The 19,747-nt window shown below is 38.2% G+C and overlaps 1 protein-coding gene across 6 annotated transcripts in view; it reads left to right on the forward strand.

Annotated features, from left to right (window-relative positions):
• The window catches only part of hdac5 (histone deacetylase 5), a 73,884-nt gene that overhangs the window by 34,595 nt on the left and 19,542 nt on the right, over positions 1 to 19,747 (forward strand). For all 6 annotated transcript variants that reach the window (XM_081378784.1, XM_081378785.1, XM_081378780.1 and 3 more), the window contains 5 exons: positions 13,839 to 14,122; positions 14,201 to 14,345; positions 16,174 to 16,279; positions 16,465 to 16,598; positions 18,908 to 19,039. In XM_081378784.1, coding sequence (XP_081234910.1) covers positions 13,839 to 14,122; positions 14,201 to 14,345; positions 16,174 to 16,279; positions 16,465 to 16,598; positions 18,908 to 19,039 — 801 coding nt within the window. The remainder of the gene's footprint in view (positions 1 to 13,838; positions 14,123 to 14,200; positions 14,346 to 16,173; positions 16,280 to 16,464; positions 16,599 to 18,907; positions 19,040 to 19,747) is intronic.

The raw sequence follows: 19,747 nt of genomic DNA on the forward strand, positions 1-19,747 counted from the left end.
AATCTCTAGCAGATCTAAAAATATCAATTTTCATACTGTACATTGCTGCTACATCTACATTAATCCACAATTTCAAGTGTTTTTCAAAATATTTCACATCCACACTGAAACGTCAGAAAATGCCAAATTAATCTTATTGCGCATGCGAAAACTTCATAAACACTCACTGAGATTATACAGACGGAACAGACATAATGAAGTTCTCATGCTATTCTTCTAGCAGGATCAATTTTGTTTATCAAAATATCTCACCATTAACTGATGAGTCCTGGTTGCTCTCACTCACCATTATATGTTTGGTCTAAAACGCAACTGCCCTCATGTTTTGCTGGGACAGCAAATGCGAGTAAATTTACTGTCATCTTTGCAGGACTGTGATCTGAAGAGTGTACAAAGAAACATATCTTTAGCAACAGTGTATATAGTTTTCAGCATACAAACAAAGTTTCCGTTTTCTGTTTTCACAGTCCAGTACAACGCAAAAACAGCATTTCAGATTTATCCGCTTGGGAGTGCGTTTTCAAGCTCCATCTTTGTTGACAAAAACCAGTGTGGACTAAAGGCCAAAACAGAGAGGAAAAAGTAATCAATCAAACGAAAACGTATTAGTGTGGACAAGTCCTGCGATATTGTAAGAATAAATTCATTTAAAACATTTTATTTTATTTTTGTTTTTGACTTTTGTTATTACTCTTTTTTTTATGTTTTTAGCATAGAATTTTAATGATCATCATGCAAGTAGTTGTGAAAACCTTATAAGTAACCTTCCATGCACAAAGCAACAGGAATACAAATTGAGCCTAGCGGTTGGTGCATGTGCTCAAACTGGCGCCATATCCCGATAACATTAGCCCCACTTTTCCCATAATATGCTGTCTTCTCTCAGCTGTCCTATAAATAATTAAAAGGCCAACAATAAAAATAAAAAGCACTGTTCTCTGGCTAAAATCAAAAATGGCACTATTCAGCAAGCATGACGTGAACAAATCGACATGCATTAGCTGATAAATGCTGTTGACTTCCAGCAGTGTCATTATCCACTTTAATTGACGTCATCGTCCGCATGTCTTATGGATCAGGAGTTATTATGAACTAACATCATGTGGTGCACAAGCCCTCTCTTTCCCTTTTTTACTGCTGTCTTTTTTTGGGCTTCCACCAAGGAACTGCTGGTTTCTTGTTTTCCCAGGGCGAGGGGAGCCTACCCCTCCTTTAGGCCTGCCAAGACATCGGAGGTTCCCTGGGCCCATAAATCACACTGGCTATTTGTAACTCTCCCTTACCAGCTTCAAACCCCAAGTTTAAGCTGCCAAGAAGTCCTTCCAAAGGATGTAAATATCACCCAGCTTTCCTGCACCTCTTCTTTTCCTCCAGTTTTGGTCTCGGTGTCGCAAACCATTGGCTGGATCTGACCAACTCCATTTGATTCTCTCTCTCTCCTAGTTCTCTCACGCTCGTTCATCTATGTGCCGTTAACAAGGAGAGGATGCAGAACCGATTTGACAGGGCAGCCTACCGCACGTCGCTGTGTGCTATTTCTGGAAAGCAATATTCATGGTTTTCTCTCTCTCTCTCTCTGCCTTTCCATCTCTCCCGCTCGTTTCTCTGAAGCGTAGCTGGTGTACCGTTGCTAAAGAAAATAACCATGACGTAAACCGGGCTCTCTGCAAAATAGACTTTAAAACAGGGGGATGGTAGAGAGCGCCCAAAGAGCTCAAATAATAAATGGTTCCTCCAGGGAGGCAAGAACACGTTTCAGTCAAAAAAGCAGTAAAATCAATATGAAACCACAAACTATTTATAAAAATGAAGTACATTTAAGGGAAAAGTAATCAGCCCTGTTGGTTCTGAAAACGTCACCCCTTGCACTAAAGTCCTAATTGATTGATTGCAACTTTTTCTTACAGCGATTATTTGCTCATTGCTGTGTGGTTTCCACTGACAGCTTTTATTTGAAGGCAAACCACCAAAAATTTCTCTTTCATTTTTTTTTTCTTCCCCTCATTCTGTCTTGGGGCCTGATTCACGAAAATCTTCTTAAGTTCTTCTTATTTTCTTCTTAAGAAAGAGGTTAAGAAAATTCTTGAGATAAATTCTAAGAAGTTCGTAAGAATGTTTCTAAGTGCAAATCTTAAACATCTTGTTTTCTTCTTAACAAGAAAATGATAGGCTTTGGTGTTATGTTATTGAAAGGCAGGTGTTCCTGAAGACTTGCTGAATTAAAAACTCCTCAAAGGCCATCTTTTTGCGCTGCCTGCAGATTACCGTAGTTAAGCGCTTGGCTTGACGGGAGTTAATCACTCAGCGCTGGGATTTTAATGCACGATGTCAAGTTAAAATAGTTCTTTTAAAAGAGCCTGTCTTAAGATGCAGCGGTCTTTCCCATTCATTTGTGCTCCATCTTTCTTGCGCTCTTTCAAGAGTGAATGCATCACGTATAGCCTGTATATAGTGCACTCTAGTGCACTGTTAATGATCGATCTGTTTCACTTGTCCACATTTCTGGTTCATTGGTCACACTTTAGATTAGGGTCCAATTCTTACTAACTAACTATTAACTACAACGTTTGCCTTAATAAACTCCTTATTACTGCTTATTAAAGGTACAATATGTAAGATTTTTGTATTAAAATATCCAAAAACCACTTGCACAGTGTTATATATATCATTCAATTGTGTACTTACATTATCCTAAATGTTTCCAAGAATTAGTAAATTCAGAGAAATTCACAATTTTAAATAGTGCCCGTCACTTGTCGGCTGTCAATGATGTAATATCTGCGTTATCCCTGGTTTTCCGCTTGTAATGCCACGGTAACCATGGCAACAGACGTGGACAACGGTGTAATGTCTAGCGGCACACTCACACTGTTGTTGTTTCAAACATTATGGACCATAGCAAGCAGACTTTGGGATGAAAGGAGAAATAAAACGAGGATCAATATCGGTGTGGTGTTTTCGAGATGCCAAGAGCTTCGTGACAAACTTCGATTTGTATATCAGCCTCTACTCTACAGATCTCCTGAGGGGTTTGGATGGCATGTGTCAAAGAAAGGTTATTCTTTTTCTTATGAAACTATTTCCAGTAAAGGATATTAAAAGATATCAGGAATTTACAGTCATGGGTCATTTGGCAAAAGGCAAGAGAAACAAAATGGATCTGTATCTATGTTTGAGCAGTCGCTTCGCGTCGGGGTCCTGATCCAAATAAATCAATAATTTGACACAAAATATTTATTTAAAAAGGAGTTTATTGATTTAAAAATGATTGTATTGCTTCCGCTAAAGAAAATAGTCTGTTCCGTCTCTACGGTTAGAATCCTGCGTCCATAGCAACGCTCTGTTTTTCATGGCAACGGTGTGTTATACTTCGCAGCGGTCTGTTATCAAGAAATAACAGACCGCATTCTACATTAGAATTCAACCAAGCCATGTAATAAAATGAATTAATGTTATATAGCTCAACATGATGAAATGTTAGAATATGATCAGTATGTTGTTCTTATGTTGATCTATCTTACTGCTCATACAGATAAACTAAAACATAGAATAACATAACTTTCAACACACTCAAATGCAGTATGATAGTGTGGACCAAGTGAAACCTCATTCCTTTATATCCGCGGGACTCGCGTGAGGCGCTGATATCTGTCTCTCATTAGCAATCGCGCCCTGCTTCATACCACAGTCATGTTAAAATACATGAATGTATTCACTCATTCATAAACATTATTCGATACATCAGCATGACGACAAGTTCCATGATTCCACGCTCATTCACTGCATCATCAACCTTTGTTATTGCTTTGAAGAGGTTAACGACCCCTAGCGGCGAAAAACTACATATTGTACCGTTAATAGTTAGTAAGGTAGTTGTTAAGTTTAGGTATTGGGTTAGAAAGTAAGAAAAATAGAAAAGACGAAAAATAGACAAAGCCCCTAGTTTGTTTCTGTGCTGGGGAAACACATCCCATAATTCACTGCTGTGTCCCAAAGCTTACCAACAGAGATGCTTCTGCAGAACAGAGGGAAGTGCAGGCACATTTATTAATGTCTGTCCTTGAGGTCCTACCACAGCGTCCTTAGCTTCTCTTGCTCACTTAGTGTCCTTTTTCTATCTCTCTTGTGTGTGTGTGTATATATATATATATATGTGTGTGTGTGTGTGTGTGTGTGTGTGTGTGTGTGTGTGTGTGTATATATATATATACATATATATATATATACACATATATATATATTTATATATATATAGATATATATAGATATATGTGTATGTGTATGTTTGTATTTATATGTATATATAAACAAAAAACAATATTATAATTGAAAAACACATAGTATATTATAATATAACATTTTTGCTGGTAATTTAAGTTTTTTTTTTTTTTTAAGAAGATTCTTTGTAACATTCTTACAAAAATCTTGATTTTTTCTCAATTTATCTTGAGAATTTTCTTAATTTATTTCTTGAGAAGATTTTCGTGAATCCGGCCCCTGAATCCTGAATACAATGTTTAGCAGTTTCCACATAAATATTAAGAAACACAACTGTTTTCAACATTAATATTAATAAGAAATGTTTCTTGAGCAGCAATTAGATTTCTAAAGGATCATGTGACATTGAAGAATAAAGTCTTTACTATTAAAATAACTATGGTATGGGGCTTCCATTCAAGGGAAATCTTAATGCTTTAGCATACAAAAGCATTTTGAACAAAGCTAAGCTTCCAACTTTGTGGGAACAGTTTGGGGAAGGCCCTTTTCTGTTCCAGCATGCAGTGCCCCAGTGCACAAAGCAAGGTTCATAAAGACATGGTTGGATGAGTTTGGTTTGGGAGAACTTGACTAGCCCGCATAGAGCCCCCATCAAACACCTTTGCGATGAACTGGAACATAGATTGCGAGCCAGGCCTTCTAGTCCAACATTAGTGCCTGACCTCACAAAGACCTCACACTGGTTGAATGGGCGAAAATTCCCACAGAAACACGGCAAAATTTTGTGGAAAGCCTTCCCAGAAGAATGGAAGCTGTTATAGCGGCAAAGGGAGGACCAGCTCCATATTAATGTCTGTATTGAGAATGCAATCTCCCTGTTGGTGTAATGGTCTGTTGTCCCAATACTTTTGTATACACACACACACACACACACACACACACACACACACACACACACACACACACACACACACACACACACACACACACACACACACACACACACACACACACACACACACACACACACACACACACACACACACACACAATATATATATTATAATACTTTTTTGTTTTTTTTTCTTGTCACACAATAATCACATGCAACTTGAATTAGTATTTTTTACGTATCGATATCAGAGCATCCGTACTCTTTTTCTTTCTCTATATGTCTATTCCTCTTTGTCAACGTCTCTCTTTGTCTCTGCACAACAGGGCTTTGGACTAACTGCTAAAATAAAGCTCCCCTGGCTGGAATGAAAGCAGGAAATGGTGTCAGCAAATTGTGTCAGCTGTAAGTTTCTCTTTCAACTGAGCTCTGAAAACAAAAGGAAAGCCCTTCGGGAGAGAGGAGAGGAGAGCGTTAGGTTGTTGCTGCCATGAGGGATATCGTCCCTGAGGATATAGCGGTTAGATGTCAATTTAAACACTGTTTTCCGATGGAAAGTTATACTTAAAAATGTTTCAATGCTTCAGCTAGATTGTGTAACTCATTGTCAGATTATTTTCTGGTTAGGTGCTGGTTTAGATCACAGCACATCGGGTCACATCTATGGATTGTCCTTGCTTGGAGTCATTGGGCAGATCTTTTATGACATATTGAGAGGCTAACAACATGCTTTTCATGAGGGTCCTCAGGTTTCTGCAAAGAAACTACATGCTGCAGTCATCTCAGACGTCTGTAATGCCGATCCGAGATGGGAGGGAGGGAACAGCGAGAGAGAGAAAGAGAGAAGCACAGCCGCCTGGCAATGTAGTGTCCTAAAATAGATTTGCGCACTTTTAAAAGCGCAGCATGCCCCCCATCCCCCCCTCGCTCCCCTCCACTCCCCCCAGAGCATTATTAATCCAGGGCTATTTATAACTGCGCTTTTCGCAGGCAGACTGTGTTCTGTCGCTGCTTGTGTTTAATCTCTTCTGGGAGTGAAGGGGAGAACGGGGGCCGGGAAGGATGAGGAGGAGGTGAAGGTGTAGAGGAAAGCGGGAAAGACAAAGGGGAAGGAGTTTGAAGCCAGGAAAGACCCCCTGCTATGGTGGAAATGGGGAAGTTTTTTTAATACTTACAGTAGACGAGGGGGGAAAGCATCATGGTTTCTTTTTAACATTTCTTCTTTTCTTTTCTTTTCTTTTTTTTGGACCAAAGAGAATTCCATATTGTGATAAACATCTTCCCATGGGCCAACTATTGCAAGCTTGGGTCTCTCTAGATGATTGTTTTCTGTTGTTGTGGAAGCACAGAGCTGTGTATGAAGGTGCAGGAAAGTGATTAGAGGAAATAGGCAATCAAAGCTTTTGTCTGCAGAACTTTTCACCTGCACAGATCCTCCATTACATGAGGAATAGCCAACAAGTAAAGAAGCATTTAAAAATGTTTTATATATGTATGTATATACATATATAAAATCTTACCTTTTTATATTCATATCGCGTTTACAGAAATATTTACTTTTTTGGGTACATTTTTGATACAAGTTCTTAGACATGACTGCTTTAGCTCTCGGGGCCCAAGATTTACATCTTGGATGACCATTTTAAATGTTTAGGTATATTTTTTCTTTTACAAAGTACTATGGCTGCCCCGATTGAAATGTACTGATCCAAAAAAGCATTGTCCGGACCAAGGAAATATAGAGATCGGACCTCTTGGAACTTTAATTGAATACCCCTGGTCTAGGGTGTTACAATTAAAAAACAATCCTGTGTGCTCTAGTCTTATTTGTCAAATTCAAACCTAACTGTGTTGGGAATTGTGATTAACAATTGCTTGGCTGCTTTTAAACAAACTAAGCTAACTGCTGCAATAAGGGGATCAAGTGTAAATAAACACACACATATACAAACACACACTTGCACCATGATGCCATGACACGGAGTGAGAGGAAGCTATTTCTAGTCCTTTCACCAGGCGATTAGCATAATCCATGGAGTACGATTTAATCTGATGAAAGGTAAATCTGGCTACTCAAGCATTCTCTGGCCCTCTTCCAGACACTCCATTGATTAGTCCTCCTTGGCTTTTTATCCAAATAACATCACCCAGTTTTACTCTGTCTGTCGTATCTTGTTCCTTTCCCCTTCTCTCTCACTCACCCAACCTCACCCATAGCTTATGCAACACCTTCTTTTATTTTTAATGAGGAGGTACCTCTCTCTCTCTCACTCTTCTATTTCCATCCTGTCAGGTTACAATGCCCTTACCTCGTTTTTAATACATCGTAAGTGCCTCAGCAGAAATGTTTTTTTTTTTTTTTTGCTTTTTAAGGCCTTCCCCTTGAGACAAGCTCACCACTGTCCTCATTTATTCATCACCTGGAAAAACTCTGAACAACATGGAAAGATGTTCATATATAGATGTACATGTATGTGTGCAAAACGTATTGGTATATTGGTACAATTTCAGCCAAAATGAACTATCTTTTTGTTTATTTTTATGTTCATTTTACATTTAGATTACCTTTCCTTTCATCAAACGAGATGGGCATTTTTACAAGATGTAAAATAAGTCTCTGATGTCCTCAGAGTGTGTATGTGAAGTTTTAGCTGAAAATAGCCCACAGATAATTTTTTGTGATTTTTCGTATAATGTTAAAATTGCCACTTCTTGTGTGTGTCCCTTTAAATGCAAATGAGCTGGTGCTTCCGGACTCCTTTCAAGAAGAGGGCGGAGCTTCAAGAGCTCATGATCCAGCATACCGGCTACAACAAAAACAGGACAATCTCACGTACTGAAAATGTCAGAAACTGTCAGTAGCGGAGTTTAGCCTTATATGTTCGAACCGAAGTCTGACAATGATGGAGAGACTCAAGAAGAAGTGACAACATGTAGAATGCAACAGGATGTTTCTGAATGGTTAATTGATGAAAAAGTTGATGTGGAGTTAACTATCTTCAAGTAATCGATTAGCACGTTCCATCATGATGATCTATAAATCGCTGTACAGGTGCTCGTTTGGGAACGGTTGTAAAATGCCTACAGAGCCAGTGAATATATGCTGCATGGAGATAGAACGGACCAGTTTAGTTTAATTATGGTTATAACTTATGTTGTCATCTTGCTTTTATGATATGCTATTGCATTTGTGTTACGTACTGTATTGTAATAAAGGTGAAAAGACGGATGCGCCAGTTTAAGCAGACTCGCAAATGAATGATTGACCATCCTGGACTGGAGCCTGTTTGTTTAAATGTATTTTCTCTTCAGAGCGCATGTAACATTTATTGAGCCGACTATGGTCCAGCTTTGAAAAGACTCACTTTGTGAAGCAGTCCGGCACAAAATGATTGGTGCAAACGTGTCAGACTTTAGTGATTTTCTTTGGGACATTTCCTTTGAAAATGAAATTTAACTATGTTGTCCTCAATGACTCAGATGGCGGGAGTCTATGGAGAATCTTATGTGCATTGATACATCCCAAACCACAACACTTCCAATACCTCTTTGGCACAGACATTGTACCTCTCCAGCTGCTACAGCGAGGACACAGAAATGGCGGACTCTGTGCTTTTCACTCAGGGCTGTGTCTATGCTAATAGGGCAGATCGTCACCAGCTGTGGGCGTGGTTTTTCCCTACAATAATGTCATTGTAGGGGAATCTGAATCAGCTCGTTTCAAGAGACTGCTTTTGATTTATGGGAATTATAAAAAATCTCAATGAATATTAATTTTTCATACATTGCTGTGATGCCTTAATTCACTTGTATTGCATTTAAAGTATATAATTCTTGGCTTATATTGTCCAGAACTTTAATATAACGATGGATATTAAAGGTACACTGTGTAGGAATTTCTCCCATCTAGTGGTGAAATTGTATTTTGCATTCAAACGAATAGTGCTCTATAGCGCCTCGCTTTTTTAAATGCGTGTTGCAACTACGGTAGGTGTTCTGTACCAAGAAGCTATGACAACATGTCTTCCAATAGCACTTCATCGAGTTAACTATACATGTTCTAATGTTATGCTGCCTATATAATGAATTACACAACCAAGCAATGAAAAAAATCTTGTAAATTAGACCGTAATATTGACTTACCTGTTGAGAAGAAAGCAGGCAACTTCAGCGTCCCTTTCAAAGTTTTTCTCCTTCATTAGCGCTTTCCACCTTGGAAAAGCTATCCCGATATTTACTGTCATTTTTTGAATTCGCTGGTCATGTTTCCTTTTAAATTACATTTTTTGCTTATTTTGCGACGAGGATTCATTCTCCTGGGGCTCGGCATAAGTATGATCCTGCATTGTGAAGTACCGTGCAGTGCAGCCTTTCAAATTTGCCGGGGCAGTGACAAGCACCTCTCACTGATCTCCTTGTACATTTCAGCTTGTTTCAGTCACGTGACGCTGGCTCTGAACGAAAACGCGTTGTGGTAGGCTAGTGCTTTTTGTCCCTCTTTGCTATTATAGTTTTTCAAAATGGCGGAACAACATGAAAGCCTCCTTGGACTTACCCGTCCAATGTAAATAAAGATAAGAAATTCTTCGCTTACGAGGATAAGTCAGATCATTGGCAGAGATCATTTTACACCAATGAGGACATATATATGAATAAAGACATTGATTTAAGCTAATAAAATACTTAAACACTGTGTACCTTTAATTTTTGTTGTGTGGCTTTCTATAAAAGTACTAAACATCCTTAAAAATGTTACATTTACTCAAGAAGCAGATTTCCATATCTTACATTTAGTTTATTTTTCCTTTCCCATTTGAAAAAGTTATATTTTTCAACAAGGGACAAGAAGTCTCAGTAACTTTATCTTTTTAAGGCCTAATTATAGTCTTGTACAGTACACAACATTCATGCTTGATTCTGTTTTAATCAGTCTGCTAGTTTGTGTATATGTGCACTATATGTGTGGGCACTGCAGTAATCAGTCGAGACTCCACTTTGGTCAGAGCTCTCTGAGGGAAATTTCCTGGAAACCCCCTTTAGTCTGCCCAACCTCCTCACTGAGGACTTCCTCGAAGACTCCAGTCCCAGAGTACCTCCCCCTTTTCTATTTTTGTCCTTCATGCGTTTTTCATTTCTTCCTTTCAACTTAAAAACAGGTCCTTAATGAGTAACTACCAATTTGGAGGCGGGTGATTTTTCAAATGGACGAGAAGTTTGAAAAAGGATAGACATTAGCTGTGACGGAATTGCCATTGTCTTGTGTTGGACAGGAAAGTGTTGATAGGAAGGCTGTCTTTAATAGTCTCTGTACTTGCTAATTATCACCTCAAAGGAGTTTTCCTTAGGGATGGGGAGTCCTTCACATAGATGTTGTGTTTGGACAGATTACTTATCTGTGGTGCTGCTGGTAGACTGTGAACAAACATGTTAACAAAACATTTAATGGCTGTAACCAAGTTTCAATATTAATAGAGCTTCATTTGAATTCCTTTACATATTTAGAAAGTCTTAAGGGAAGTTTCACAATCATAGGTAGGTACAGTCATATGTTCATTCTTTTTTTTACGATTGCTTTTGTACACTCTGGAACTATCAGCAAACAATGACATGAAATAAATTTGAGTTAAAGATACAAAAGGCAGTATATGCAGTGAGGAGACAATTACATTTGTTAGACTAATTCACACACGCTAACTTGAGTCTATTTGAGTGATTCATTTAAATAACTGGCTTATAAGTAGGGATGTGCGCCATGACTAATTTCATTAACATTAAAATTGAAGTCAAAATAATTATCCTTTCAAAAATAGCCTAACATCTATGGATCAAATAGTGAAAACCCATACTGAATGCCGCTGAAAAATAAGTTGTATACATGTGATGTGCCTGCCTTGCATTATGTTCATTGATTACAATGAACATTAAACCTAAGCATTCAATCAACGTTAACCAATGTAAACATTTATTAGAATAAACTGAATCAGAAGGCGGTGCAGGACCAAGTACAAACTCAAAAGCCTGTTATGAACAGAATTCCTCAAATAAATGTTAGCCAACAAAAGTCACCATGTCAAGGTATTGTTGTCGGGTATTGTTGTCCCTCATAACAGGTAGTATAACAAGCCTATTAGCAAGCTTAATTGTTATATGCTAGTTTTATGTTGACTAGCAGCAGCAGCACTATAGTTGACTGGTTGACTAGTCTCACACATCCCTACTCAGAGTCATTCTTTTGTGAATCAGACTACAGTGTTCTCACAGTATGCTTGTTTTTGCAGCCCATGAAGACAACACATTAGTCTATCTATAATTTATAGCCTTATTATTATTTCATAATTCACAGTCTTTTAACATGGAATTCACCCATAATCTTACCATTTTTGCACAGGCTGCTTCATTAACTAAGGTTTTGGGCCATTTGTTGCAGACCACACTGAATTTCACACATGGGAATCATACCTGTTCATCTCCTGGAAGACCGAGGGTATCTTGGGAAATCTATGCTAAGCTCGTCTGTTCAGAACAGTAGCGGCAGCCCTGGCGACCTCGGCTGGTCATGCTCTGACATCAATGGCTTGACACAGTCAGTCGGCCCGAGGGCACGAGGAATGATATTTTTAGCCCTTGACTGATGAAGGGGGAGTAATCTGATTTTCATGTAAGCCGAACGCTTCCGCCAGGCATCCAGCAAAAGAAACCGGATCATTATCATGTTGGTAAACTTTAGCCGATGCTGGGAGGGCAACCCGGCCCACGGTAGAGGCTGAGTGACATGCGAGTTTATGTGTTCTCAGCTGTGAGTGGCCCCCGTGTAGTGGTATCCTACCTCACACTCGAGGTCTCTGCAGATTCAAGGACACCACAAAGACTCTATAACTTTATACTACTTCATACTGCCTGTTTCGATTAAGTGATGTGCCAATTTTCAGCATTAAAAACTTGGTTTATTAGTATACAACAATGCAAGGATTTAAAGTGCTTTTCATAGTTTGATGAAAGAAGTATGCCAGGCATGTCCAGGTGGTGTTGTATTCTGTGAAGTATGCATGCTTTTTCCAAAATTGGTTATTTTTCAGTTATTTAAAAAAAAATGGTAATAAATGTGATGACGATGCCGCCCTTGAAGATAATGAATTATCCTAGATGCTAACTTGTCTGTCCCATTGTATTTACATTTATGCATTGATTTGTCAGATGCTTTTATACACATGTATATATTTTTTTCTAACCCATGGCTTTGTTGCTTGTGCCATGCTCTACTGTATGAGCTACAAGAATGCAATACCAACATTTCAGTGCAGGCACCAATTTGATTATTATTATTTATATTTTATTTATCATTGGGAATAGAAATTAATACTGTAGTTTTTTTTTTTTTTAAAGAAATTAATACTTTTATTCAGCAAGGATGCGTTAATCAAAAGTGATAGTGAAGACATTTGTTACAATAGGTTTCTATTTTAAATAAAAGCTGTTCTTTTGAACTTTTTATTCATCAGAGAATTCTGAAAAAATTCAGTATTTGTAAAAAAAATTTTTTTTTTTTTGTAATACTTTTATGTGTAATATAATTTAAGAATTAAATTGCAGCCTAAGAGCTTTCCTTACTCATAATCCAACCATAATATGCCACAGAAAACCTTAAATCTGGTCTTAAAGTAAGGGGCAAGTTCAATTCCTTTTGTTCCCCAATGCCGTTGAAGTTGAGTACTTTGATTCGGACTAATGTTTGGAAGCTGCTATGACCTGGTCACCTTTAATTGGTGAGATTGAATGACTGAATGCCTTTGTAGAGATATCAGGCTAATGTGCACAAGAGCCTGGAAACACATCGCTATCCCCATGGCAACTCATTAATGCCACCTAACTGCAGTGAAAATAAAAAGAGTATTTGATGGAGGAAAAAAAGTACAACACAAACAAAATCATGAATGTTGGGTTTTCCAAGGCCTTTTTTTAGTACATCAGTTGTGCAAAAAACTTGCTCAGAAGCTTTGGGAAGCTCAGTATTCTTCTGTAGTGGTACTATTGGAAATAGCAGAAATGGAGAGAGAAAGTGACTGGTTGGGCTGATTTTTAGGACGAGCCTCAGGGCATCACCTTGGTTTCCCCTCTAGGTTATATAACCACATGCTCTCTTTAGCAGTACAGTGCCCTACCATAAGGAAGGTCTTGGCTGTTACTTTTTTTCTAATGATCTAAAAAGAAGCTGTCGCCCTTTTACATAAAATTTTCTGTGCTGCCCTTCCCTGATAAAACTGGTCTGAGCTTAGTTGGATAAATTCCCAACAGGCTTGTGATACAAAATACGGCAACGTCAACTAGCCTGTCAACATTTGAGCTTGATTACACCTGATTACGGTAACATTGGCAGACACAGACAAATGTCAGCCCTGCATTTACAGACAACAGCATACATGAACCACAGAGTACCCTCTCAATTTCAAATGCACCCATGGCCTTTGCTTATGTAACTGTGTGCTCTAAACATATTGTATGTTTATGTGTCAACTTGCTATTTTAAGTGCTACTAGCATAGAGGTTAAGGGAACATGTTTGAACCCAGGCAGAGGTGACCCATTATAAAATACAAATGCAACAGGTGTGTGTGTGTGTGTGCGCGTGCGTGTGTGTAAAATGTAAGCTTCAGTTGTTAGGTTTAACAGGTTATCATAATTCTAATGGCAGTTAGATGACTCTTTAATTTAATGTATCGCTCTCTTTCCAGCCGTGGATGTGAAGACTTTGTTACCATCTGGGATGCAGAGCCCGGTGGGAGGTGGAGGAGATCAGGGCGGAGGTAGCGGAGGGCCGGTGGACCTGCGTACAGACCCGCGTCTGAGCGCACTAAGCACGGTGGACCCGGCGATGAGAGAAAAACAGCTTCAGCACGAGCTGCTCTTACTCAAACAACAGCAAGAGCTCCAGAAGCAGCTGCTGTTCGCCGAGTTCCAGAAGCAGCACGAGGTTTTGACACGCCAACATGAAGTGCAGCTGCAGGAGCATCTTAAGGTATGACCCTTGCTGTCCTCTCGGTACACATCACCTCCTTGAGCTCTGATTCTTGACTCTGGTTTTCTTCCTGAACAGCAACAGCAGGAGATCCTTGCAGCAAAGCGTCAACAGGAGCTGGAGCAGAAGAGGAAGCTGGAACAGCAGCGTCACGAAGAGATGGAGAAGCAGAGACTGGAACAACAACTGCTCATGTTACGGAACAAAGAGAAGGGCAAAGAGAGTATGCATCTCTCCATTAATCCATCTATTATGTACAATAGATCAACAGCGCGCGAACTCATTTCATGGCATGTTCACCGCTCATCATTTCCTGTTATTTATTCTGCTGCTAATTTCTAAAATGAGAATAGTTTAATGCACTGTTCACCTTTTAGTTCAATGAGTAAACACCTTGCTGAGCAGTACGCAGGTGATGTTTATCGCTGTTTGCTGTTATAATTATGCATTGTCATGGATATTCTTTAAAGTACTTTAGGCACAGCAGGCACAAATTGCTCTATTATTTCTCTTTGGTTGTTTACTATTAAAAATAACACAATGCAGTACTAGGATTTATTGAGCCACAAAATTAACATATTGGATCTGTTCCAAAACCTTGTGAGCTGCCTACATAGTATTCTAACAGAGATGGAACCTCATAAGTGCACACAGAGGGACCAGTTATTTGCTGCACCTGTGGGACTCTTCTCAAAGTTGATTTCAATATAGTTTGATTAGCATGTTGCTAAGACACTGAAGACTGGAGTGATGATGCTGAAAATTCAGCTTTGACGTCACAGGAATAAATTACATTAACATTTCACATACACATAGACTACATATACATTAAAATAGAAAACAGTTATTTAAAATTTCACAATATTACTGTTTTTACTGTATTTTTGTTCAAATAAATGCAGCCTTGATGAGCATAAGAGATCTCATAAGAGCAAAATCTTACTGGCTTCTAATTTTTGACCGGTAATGCATATACACTGCCCGTCCAATTAAATAAAAAATAAATAGGCTAATACTTAAGAGTCTATGATTAGATCGTTATTGCCGTGATTATTATGATTCTAGCATGTTATATGTTTGGAAACAGTTCTTCTAACTCTAATAGATGAAGTGTGTAGCTTTACATTCCTTGAACAAGCATGTAGGAAGACACGTCATGTCCATGCATTTTCATTGCAAGATCTTGACCAAAAATTGATGCACCTCTTGATGGAAATAAATGTTGTCATGTTATTTCCATCAAGAGGTAAATACATTTTTCGAACAAATCCATAACTTTACGTTATTTGCCCTGTGCTACTAACATAAAATCATGCAGGTTGTTCAGTAAAGGTGCTCTAAAACGTTTCTGTGATTTAGATGAAGAATTTTCACCTAGCGTACAATAAAACGCAAGGTAACACTTTATAATAACTGCACGCTATTAATCATTAGCTAAGCATTAGTAAACAGTTAATTAATCATTTATAAAGCATTGATAGACATTAATAAGTTTATAAATACAGCTATAAATGCTTTATTCTTGATTTATAAGCATATCTATAATGTGCTTAATAATTGTATTTTCATACATTATGGATGATCAATTTATCATTTCTAAATGAAGTATTGCATTATTTACAAACCAGTTGTTTAGGAGATGTCAGTGGTTCATAAGATCACTTAAAAAAGTGTAAGTAAATTATTAATAAAATATTTAAATGTACATTCATACATCTTAAATAGTTCTGTATTCTGTATCGCTGTGTTGTGTTTGTTTCCTTTTTCTGTTTAGACGATAACTGAGCCTTTAAATCTCCTTTGTAAATGCTTTACAAGACATGAATAATCCTCACTTTAGATGAGCTCACAAAAAATTGACTTTGGTTAGTTAGCAACCTCAGGACACCCTAGCAAATGCATAGCAATGCCCTAGCAACTACATAGAACACACTTGCAACTGCATAGCAACACACTGGCAGCTACTAACCCATGATAATGACTTTTGCAGAGGTAAACGAAACTCACTTTTTTTTTTTTTTTAATAAATGTCCATTGACTCTTGTTCTTAGGTGCCATCGCCAGTACTGAGGTCAAACTGAAGCTGCAGGAGTTCCTGTTGAGCAAAAAGGAACCTGGCCCCGGTGGACTTAACCATTCCTTCCCTCAGAAGTGCTGGTAAGAGGAACCTTGCTAGTCCATATCACTCAGCCTTATTCTGGGCTGGTAAACCCAAATTTTCAGCATTAAGCCAAATTAATGCTTTTGAGCATGGGCCACATTATGCTGGAAGTTTATGGTTTATTCATACTCATTTGCATTGTGATGGGTGAGTCATTGTAATGGCCTGTGTTTGTTTTCAGGGGGGCTCACCACGCGTCCCTGGAGCAAAGCTCCCCTCCACAGAGCAACACACCGGGCACACCACCCTCCTACAAACTCCCCCCGCTGTTAGGGTCCTATGAGGGCAAGGATGACTTCCCTCTCCGTAAGACCGGTGAGTAGACGTCTTGCATTTGTGTGTTTCGTAAATATTGCATAAATGTTGAAATTAACAAAGATTAATAAATGCTGTAGAAGTGCAGTTCGTTAGTAGTTCATGTTAACTGATGCAGTTATTTAATGTTAGCTAATGAAACACTATTGTAAATTTTAATTAGAAATTATATTTGATCTTCATATTCATGGAAGAATCCTGAAAATGATATATCATGGTTTCCACATGGACTTTAGGCAACATTGATGATAATAATAAGAAATGTTTCTTGAGCAGAAAATCATATTAGAATGATTTCTGAAGGATTATGTGACACTGAAGATTGGAGTAATGATGCTGAAAACTTAGCTTTGATCACAGGAATAAATTACATTTTAAAATGTACTGTATTAACATAGAAAACAGTTATTTTAAATTATAATAATATTTCACACTATTACTGTTTGTAAAATATTTTTGATCAAATAAATGCAGCCATGGTGAATATAAGAGACTTCATTTAAAAACACAAAGTAAATCTTACCGACCTCAAACATTTGAACGGTACTGTACATTTAATGTTTGAAAATCTCCCATCGACTTGCACTGTAAGAATGTAACGTCTAATGATGTTGTCATACTGGCCCACTCGCTTCAGCTGTTGATGTCAGCTGGGTCACCTTTTCTTTGTCTCCCCTTTCTCTGGCTCTCTTCTCCTTTTCTGGATTATTATACCAATAAACACTATCCTTGTACTGCCTTGCAAGCCCTCATATTTCCTCCGGGAAATGCAAATTTAGTTGTTTTTGTTATTTTAATTAATTGTTTCGATGAGTAATAGTTGCGACATTGACACTGCATTATAAAGCATTACTGTGTTTGCATGTAAATGTCAGATGATGATTTTCTTTCTGTGCATGAATGACGCTGTTACGGAGTCAACAGTGTTTTTGTTCGGAGAAGTTTGAGCTCTTTAACAGTCTAGAGGCATCACAGGAGATGCAAGGGTGTGTGTGTGTGTGTGTGTGTGTGTGTGTGTGTGTGTGCGCGCAGGGTTGAAGACTCTTCAGTGAGGAGTCTGCAGGTGTGAGTCATAATGAGTCATCAGAACAGTAGACCTACACATAAACGCACACCTTAGAGGCTATATTAGTGACGAAATGGATTTCATACTAAAATAATGATATATTATACCCTACCTCACAATCTAGCCCTCACACAACCTATTGGCATTAATACATTTCAAGCGAAACACAATTTGGTCTGACTTTGAGAGTTTGAAATACCAAGGACCACCTCAAATGTCTTGGATGTTGTTTGACCATATTTGTGAGGATGTTTTCAAAGTATAACCTGAGTACACACACTCATACCGGTCATCTGCTGTTCACTCTCATAGCTGCCAGCCATACTCCAAAACACCCACACAGATTCAGTGAGTTTGTTCCCACACACACACACACATCTGCTATCTGCTTTTTACACACAGCTATCTTTTAAACTGTCACACCCACACTGCTTTATAAAGCTCACTATAATAGAACTGACACACATATACCATACAGAGGATAGGAGGACACTCGCGCGCACACACGCCCTCTAGCTTGGACTTCAGCACACTGATAAAGTAATCGCAGACGGGTCTGTTACCGTGGGCGAAGAGCTTACTCCATATTACCACTGTTATGGCAACACCACAGCAATCTGATGGAAAGTGTGTCTTTCCATCACGTCCCCTCCCCCTCGTCTCACACTTTTATTTTAAATCTAATTAAATTCATACTAAAGTCACTGATAGCATTAGGCACTAAAGTCCTTTCAGCTCAATATGCTTAGTGTGGCTGTGACGCACAAACGGGCCCAGAAAAAACACAGGGCTCGGTCAAGCCGCATTACACACTGCGTGTTCGGGTAATTGCCCCACTTCCTGTCTTTTTTCTGTTTCAAATCCCCTTTTACTTCAATTAGTTTAATTTGGCCCATCATCTCCGGAATCAACAAGAGATAAAATCGGCACACTGTAAATATAACTTTTATCTACAGCTCTGTGTATGTGGGAGAGAGAGAGAGAGAGAGAGACAGGGAGGGATGTGCAGTTGCTGTCCATGGTCCTGATGCACAAGAGCGACAGATCCAAAGCCTCATTAGTAGTGTTCATTAAGGCAACATACATAGGGTTGGTGACTTTGAACAAGCCCCTAAGTGTAATTAGTAAACTTTGCTGTGCAACTAATCTTGTACCGTTTGTGCCACGGACATACGTGATACCTCAAATCATATGGGTGTGAAATCAAGTGATTTGAACTTTTTTCTTTCTCTCTCTCGTTCAGCCTCTGAGCCCAATCTGAAGGTACGTTCACGGTTAAAACAGAAGGTGGCTGAGAGGAGAAGTAGCCCACTGCTTAGACGGAAAGACGGTACTGTGATCAGCACCTTCAAGAAAAGGGCAATTGAGATCTCAGGTAAACAATATGTGAGAATACAGAACTGTTTGCACAACCTCATGGGTAATAATGGGACAGGAAGGCATTAAAATAGGTTTGGACCAAGAATGCAGTAACTACACTTTCTGGCCAGAGGTTTTCAAACTTTTTTAAGCTAAGGACTCTCCAAATATGATGATCTCTATCTGACAGATCCCTTATCTTAAAATATAAAGGCAGCTATATAGATTTTCATTAAAAAAAAGTTAAGTAAATCTTAAAAATGCAAATAAACATAATATGCACATTTATGATATTTTTTGTTTTACCATATATTTTTCATGAAATGAATATAAATATCTTTAAATTTTAGGATGGGGTCACCAAATATGTGTAAAATATTATATAGAAAAATACTTACTTCCTATTGTTCTATTATTTTTTAACCCAGCAATGAAACGAAATAATGTCAAATTCATTTTTTTTTTCAACAATTAATTTTTTTATTTAGTTATTATTTATTAATTATTTTTTATTGTATTTATACATATTTTAACACTATTTAGTTTATTAGCTTGCAATTCCGATTTAGATAAAACATTATTATTAAAGTTAATATACATTTTTTTTAAATGAGAAGGTTTGGCATAGGTGTGCGTTCAGCTTGAGTTTATATGGAAGATCTGAGATTATATCAGCGCCTGAGTTGTTCAAATGGCCTGTGAATAACAGACCTCTGCCTTCAGA

The sequence above is a fragment of the Scardinius erythrophthalmus genome, assembly GCF_964197995.2.
Source record: "Scardinius erythrophthalmus genome assembly, chromosome: 1".
NCBI classification, from domain to species: Eukaryota; Metazoa; Chordata; class Actinopteri; order Cypriniformes; family Leuciscidae; genus Scardinius; species Scardinius erythrophthalmus.